Here is a 7,158-nt window from a genome sequence, read left to right as displayed (position 1 = left end):
CCTCCCAGGTTCAAGCAATTCTCTTACCTTAGTCTCCCGAGTCCAAGTAGCTGGGACTACAGGTGTGTACCACCACGCCCAGCTAATTTTTGTATTTTCAGTAGAGATAGGGTTTCACCATGTTGGCCTGGCTGCTCTCGATCTCTTGACCTCAAGTGATCTGCCCGCCTTGACCTCCCAAAGCGCGGGGATTACAGGTGTGAGCCACTGCACCCGGCCTAGGCTGGCCACTTCTTTGGCCCCACTAATTCTAAGTGATAAAATGAAGTGTCTGACTAGCTAAGGGCAGTGATTTCTCCTGGTATTAGTTCAATAAAATGGACGTCTTTCCCTTTCTTTGGGCTCGCCAGGGAGAACCTGGGCCTGAAATCCTCTCTAACTGCATCACTTGGGGACAGATTTCTGGCCTCTGCCTACGGTCTTAGGCCCCACTGTTTGAAGGCCCCTTCCTTCCAGGCTCCTGTTGTCTACACAGCCCTGGGGGCCACATCTCCCACCACACGCCTGACATTCCCCACTCACCTTAGAGATGGGGGAAACAAGAGTGTGAGGATGAATGGGGAGAGGTGAGGAGAGAAGGGGAGTGGAGGTGAGGTGGGGAGGGGAGGTGAGGTGGGGAGGGGAGGTGAGATGGGACTTGAAGGTGACATGGGGACATGAGGTAGGGATGTGAGATGGGGGGATGGGACACAAAGGTGACATGGGGCTTTAGGTGATGTGGGGACGTGAGGTGACGGGATGTGAGATGGGGACAGCATCTGAGGTGACGTCAGGCCTCGTGACATGGGGACATGACACAATGGATGCCGGCTCGAGACAGAGGATGGTGGGCACCCTCCGTGGGAATGTCCAGGGGCCTGCTGAGGACAAAGGAACTGCCCCTGTTCCAGGCCCCCAGACACATGCTCCCTGCCCTGAATCCCAGAGAGACCAGCAGAAGCTGATTCCAAATGCCCCTTTTATTAAAAATAATTGCACTTAAGATTTAGAATCTCCCAAGTCTTGTGAATTTTCCTGAGTTCCGGGGCTTGCTCGGGGACCAGCAGGCATCCAGCCCTCTGGGCAGCCGGGCTGTGGTCGCGTTGGGGCGGAGCAGCAGGCGCGAGGCAGGAACTCAGGCGCACGTCCCAGACCTCCATCCGAGCACCCCTTTCTCCAGTGCTGGGGACAGATGGAGGTGGGTGGCTAATGCTGCCCGCATACCAGCAACAGGTGAGGTGAGGAGGGCAAACCTGACAATCTTACTAATGCAGAGCAGCCCTCCGGGCCTCGGCCCACGGCACGATCGAGGGAGAAACCTCTCCTAGACATGGTGGGAGTCAGAGCCCCGGCCCAGGAGGTGGAAACAGCGATGTGGGAGCTCGGGTCAGTGCTTAGCTCCAGGTGACGCATCCAACCCCCAGGCCCGCACATAGCTGCTGCCCACACACAGGCTCTGCTCCCCTGGGGAACCAGTCTCTCCCTGGAGAGACTTCACACACTCCGCCCGGCTAAGACCAGCTGATGAGAAACTGCTCTCCCATCAACAGCGAGACAGGGATGTCCAGGACCTGGAAAAGAGAGAGCACAAATGGAGCAGCACGAGATCCCAGCAGCAGCGAGGCCCGGCGCTCAGGAGGCAGCTCCAGCTGGCCCCGAGATCCCAGCAGCAGCGGGGCCTGGCACTCAGGAAGTGGCTCGCTCCGTCCAGCCCTGGGATCCTTCACGCCCGATTCCTCCCCAGCAGGCACAGGAGGACCCTGGCTCTCAGTGCCAGTCACCTTAACACGTGCCGGAAACGCAGTGCTGCTTCAACACAGCTGGAGGGTCGCCATCGTGGCCCCATCACCCACGTGTAGACACAGAAGGAGGAAAGGCACAGCCTGTGTGGCCTGACCCTTCCCACTCCTCCCCAAAGGCCCCCTTGGGAGGTCCTAGCATCCTCTGCTCCTGGCATCGGGTCACCAGGACCCCCAGCACTTTCTGCCCCCTGCACCATGGCTGGGGGACGGGAGCCCTATGCCCCTCTGGGCCCTCTTGCCTTGGTGTCGGGGCTGTAGGTGAAGTTGGAGACAGGGGCGCCGTTGGAGAGGACCTGCTGGGGCGCTGTGGCCACGCCCAGGACGGTCACCTTCTGCAGCTGCAGGCCAGCCCCCTCGCTGGTCACATGTACCAGCTCATTCATGATCGTGTTCTGGGCCGAGCACAGAGAGATGAAAAGACAGAGAATGTGGAGGTGTCAGCAGACAGCTGGGGCAGGGACACCCATGAGAACAGGGACTCATGATGGCTTCGGGGGGGGACCTCCCTCTGTGTAGATGAAAGGGCAGAGTGCACGGCCCCACTGCTCACTCTAGGGCCCCGGGCCACCTGGCAGAATGCCCCAGTGGCAGGCAGCCATTGTGGGACCCCCAAGCCCCAGTTCCCCTCACCCCTCCTCAATCCCTGGCCGCCCCGTACCCAACAGCCTGAGCAGCCCCAGGACTCACATTCCTGGCCAGGAATATGACCTGTGTGTAGGCCCCTCGCTCCAGCACTTCCAGGCTCTCTCCATCGTCCCAGAACAGCTCCCCTTGGGCCTCCCCACCCTTGGTCAGGGCCACAGCCAGGGCCATGGGCTGCTGGCGGGACTCTGTGGTTGTGAGGCCAGGGCCCTGGAACGGGAAGGACACATGATGTCATCATCCCCACCCTGGTGCCTGGGAATGCTAGGCTGGGACAGCACCAGGCTGCCAGGAACCAGGATCTGCAGGAAAGTCTGCGGCCGCAGGGGCTGAGACCCCGTGGTGATGGCCTGAGACCCTCCCCACCTCAAGTGCTATCCCACGGCTGCTGGAGGCCGGGCCCGGCAGAACCTCCACTGTGCAGCCACTGAGCTCCTGCTGACCATACTCCATGCCTTTGCAGGGCTGTGCCCTCCCTACCTCACTGGCCTGGCTGGCTCCTTGGTAACCTATACCGGCGGTGGCGGCCCCTCAGAAGTCCTGCCTGGGTTTCTCCCCCACCGTCTCCCTGTGCCTCCCCTGGCTCTGCAGTGTGCTGTCCACGCCCCCACCGCAGCCACCTGGATCAGGTACCTGCAGGGGGATGATGTACCCAGCGCGGAGGTGGACGTTGATGGTGTCCAGGGGGGCTGGCAGCGTCACCCACTGCCCCTCGCTGTGGATGGCTGGCTCACGGGGAGCTGCAGGTGGGGGCGGGAGGCTGCCAAGGGCCTCTATTGGCACCTGGAGGGAGACGTTGCTTTGAGAAGGATGCTGGGCCGTGCCGAGGGCCCCCATGCTGTCCTCAGGAACCAGGCTCTCTGTCTCCCGGGGCTCCACGTGGAGGCCTAGGAGGCCTGGCACAGACGGGCTGAGCTATGACTTCAGGGGCAGACTCAGGGCTCACTGTAGGGACCCTCCTGACCACTGAGTGGGGACAGAGCCTGAGAGGCCTGGGTATGCCGGTTTAGCACAGCCTGTGACGGCCGTGGGACTCGGGGAGGTTCTGCAAGCGGGCCTCAGTCTGCTTATCTGGGAAATGGGGATGGTGTGAGGAGTGGAGGGGCCGATGGGTGCAGACCACCTGGGCTGGGGCCTGACACATGGCCAGGACTCAACACATATGCTCCTCTTTCCACCACCTGGTCACACCAACTGGGTGGAGGGGGCAGGTGGGAGGGCTACTCTGGTCTCCTGCCTCCCTGGGGTTTAGCCCCAGACTCACCGTCTCCAGGTCGTACCATGTGCCCGAGGGGAAGTAGCCGGTCACTTCGGCCTTCCCGGCCTGCAGCACTGGGGTGATGAGCAGGGCCTCCCCCCACAGGAGCTGGTGGTCCAGAGTCCAGGTGCTAGAGTCCTTGGGGAACCTGCAAGGGGGACGGGCACACAGGCATAAGGGCGATGAGTGGGATGGGGCTGGCTTTCATGCCCACCCACAGGGAGGCACGGGAAGAGAGGCTGAATTCTGCTTTCTGGAGCTCAAGGAGCTGGAGGACTTGGAGGGCTCAGGTCAGACGGGCAGGGATGATTGCAGCAGACAGAAGTCAATGCCGGAGCTGGGAGAAGCCGTCTCCCAGGACATTCTGGCAGCTGGGCTCAGGGCAGGAATAGGGGCTTGTGCTTGAGGCACCAGGATGGACACAGCACTGGCCTCCCTTTGCTTGCTCACTTACCCTCCAGTGACCAAGGCAGTGCGTGCTCATCGGTCAAGTATTTGGAAAGTACAAACAAGTATCAACAGAGAGAAAAGATCCCCCCAATCCCACAACCACAGGCAACCTGAGTTAACATCTGACAAAAAGATGAATGTGCACGCGCAAGCAGCTCTGCTGAGGAGTCTCCGTCTAACGGAGACCGTCCTGCCCTGTGATGCGGCTCTGCCCACATCCTGTTTCTGGCCCCCGGACCTGCAGGCAGCATCCAGTACTCTGCTATGATCCCTGCACGGATACATTCGTGGAGCTTTCATGCCTTTTGAGGTGACTTCTTTAGGCCCTATTTCTATTTGTAAAATGAATGTATCAATTCAATGTGAGTCTCAAAAATACTGACTGATAGGTACTGCTGCTTTCCACAAATGTGCCAATTTATTTTCCACCCTACTATTCCGTTCACTGTGTTCCTGCCAGCAAGGGATGGCCTCATTTCCTCTAATGTATTCTAATTCAGAGGCTAAATAAATGGTTCTTTCTGCTTCAAAATATTTCTTGCAAATTACATTTCTTGGAGTGATGTCAGTGAAAATGGTGGAATAAACACCTCTGAAAATCCTCTTCTCTATAAAAACAGAACCATAGGCAGAAATGGTCAGAATTGATATTTTTAGGACTCTAGAAACTAACCATAGGCTTGCAGTGATCTGGGGAGCGTGTATTTAAGAAAACGGCTGAATCTCTGTAAGAACAGCAAGAATCCTCAGCTTAGCGAAGTGCTGAAGATGCTCTCCACCTCGCCCCAGCCACCTGGCAAAGGCTGGGAGACTCACGGATGCCATGTGTGAAGGGTATCTGTCCAATTATCAGCTGTCCACTAAGCTAGTCAAGCAGAGACTTTCGTGGCCACACACAACAAAGAACAGACCTTAGGGAATTAGCGCGAGAAAAGTCACAAAACAATCAGCAACAGCAACGAGGCCTGAGGGGGACGGGGAATCTGATGACCACAGCGGCTGCACTGGAAACGTCCAGTCTGAAGCAAAAATGTGTGAGACATGCAAAGAAACCAGAAAGTATGGCCCACAGATGGGAGAAAGTAGTTAATAAAAACTGTCCCTGAAGAAGCCCAGACATTGGACTTACCAGACAAAGACTTTATGTCAGTTACTTTAAATGTGTTCAAAGAGCTCAGAGAAACCACGGTTAAAGAACTAAAGGAAAGTGTGAGAACATGACTCACCAGATAGGGAATATCCTTAATAAGAGAAATTTAAAGGAATGAAACAGAAATTCTGGAGTTGAAAAGAGAGCAACTGAAATGAAAAGTTCACTAGAGGGTTCGACAGCAGATGAGAACAGGCGGAAAAAAGAATCAGTGGCCTTGAAGATGGGGCGGTCGAGACTATGGAGTCTGAAGAACAGAAAGAAAACACAACGAGGAAGGAGTCAACAGAGCTGCAGAGATCCCTGGGCACCATTAAGCACACCAATGTGTGGAACAGGAGACCCAGAGGTAGAAGACAGAAAGGGGCAGAAAAAATATTTTATGAAATAATGGCAGAAAAACCTCCCAAGTTTGATGAAAAACATTAATGCATATGTCCGAGAAGCTCAACAAACTCCAAGTAAGATGAAGTCAGAGATCTACACCTAGACACACCATCGGAGCTTCAAAGGCCAAAGACAGAGAATCTGGGAAGAGGCAAGAGAAGCTACTTAGCAGAAACCATGGAGGCCATGGACTGATAAGTTCAAAGTGTTCAGAGAAATGACCGCCAGTCAAGAACTTTACGTTGAGCAGAACTTTCAAAGAATGAAGGAGAAACTGGCCGGGAACGGTGGCTCATGTCTGTAGTCCCGGCACTTTGGGAGGCCGAGGCGGGCGGATCATGAGGTCAGGAGATCGAGAGGATCATGAGGTCAGGAGATCGAGACCATCCTGGCTAACACGGTGAAACCCCGTCTCTACTGAAAATACAAAAAAACTAGCCGGGCGTGGTGGCTGGTGCCTGTAGTCCCAGCTACTTGGGAGGCTGAGGCAGGAGAATGGCGTGAACCCGGGAGGTGGAGCTTGCAGTGAGCCGAGATCACGCCACTGCACTCCGGCCTGGGCAACAGAGACTCTGTCCCAAGAAAAAAGAGAAGGAGAAATTAAGAGACTCTGAAGTCAACAAAAACCGAGAGAATTCATTACCAGCAGAGCGGCCTGACAACAAATACTAACGGGAGTCCCGCTGTGTAAACAAAAGATGTTAGACAAGAAGTCAAAGCCACATAAAGAAATAAAAACATGGGTAAAGGTAACTATCGGTAAATATAAAAGGCAGACAGTATGTATGTACTTTTTGCTTGTAACCCATTTTTCCCTCCTATTTGACTTACAAGACAATTGAATAAGGCAGTCGTTATCCATCTGCGTGGATGGGCTCATAATGTATACAGACGTGGAACAGCACAGAGGAACGAGAGGCAATGGAAACTACATAGAAGCAAAGCTTTTTTACACTATTGAAAGCAAGCTGGCATCAGTTCCGACGAGGCTAAAATTAAGATGTTAATTGTAATCCCTATGGCAACCACTAAAAAAAAAAAAAAAAAAATAGTGTAGTGAAAGAAACGACAAGGTCATTAAAATAGTCATTAAAACACAAATTGCGTTTCTTGGATTTCCTGGTGAAGAACGTGTGGACACCATTCGTATCTCCTGTTTTACAAACAGTGGTCCTCCAGTTTGGTTCTTAGTCTTGGTCTCACCAACATATATGAGTTCTCTATCTATTAGGAAGAGTGGCTATTTGCCGTTTTATTGACGATGCTTTCTCTGCTGTTATAATCCATGTTCAGAGCAGTTTTAATCTTTTTGTGTTTATATTCAGAGATTTACATTTTTTTTTCTGCTATGGTCGAATAAAGTTTATCTTTTTTTTTTTTTCCTAAATGAAACCTTTCCCTCTTTTTGCCTTGATACTTAGCCCTCTGCCTCCACAGCAGAGACACATATTCACTTCTCTTTTCCCGTGGAGTCTTTTTTTTTTTTTTTT

General features: G+C 53.9%; 1 protein-coding gene across 1 annotated transcript in view; it reads right to left on the bottom strand.

The window, feature by feature from the left end:
- Positions 1 to 940: 940 nt before the first annotated feature.
- Positions 941 to 7,158, bottom strand: part of GAA (glucosidase, alpha; acid) — an 18,880-nt gene continuing 12,662 nt past the window's right edge. Inside the window, exons 17-21 of the mRNA XM_011958175.1 lie at positions 3,688 to 3,829; positions 3,057 to 3,206; positions 2,469 to 2,633; positions 2,021 to 2,173; positions 941 to 1,550 (exon numbers count right to left, since the gene is read on the bottom strand). Coding sequence (XP_011813565.1) covers positions 1,491 to 1,550; positions 2,021 to 2,173; positions 2,469 to 2,633; positions 3,057 to 3,206; positions 3,688 to 3,829 — 670 coding nt within the window. The 3' untranslated portion in view covers positions 941 to 1,490. The remainder of the gene's footprint in view (positions 1,551 to 2,020; positions 2,174 to 2,468; positions 2,634 to 3,056; positions 3,207 to 3,687; positions 3,830 to 7,158) is intronic.

The sequence above is a fragment of the Colobus angolensis genome, unplaced genomic scaffold (genome assembly GCF_000951035.1).
Source record: "Colobus angolensis palliatus isolate OR3802 unplaced genomic scaffold, Cang.pa_1.0 Scaffold1, whole genome shotgun sequence".
Lineage (NCBI taxonomy): Eukaryota > Metazoa > Chordata > Mammalia > Primates > Cercopithecidae > Colobus > Colobus angolensis.
The sequence above is the reverse complement of the archived record's forward strand: the minus strand, read 5'-3'. Positions and strand labels throughout refer to the sequence as shown.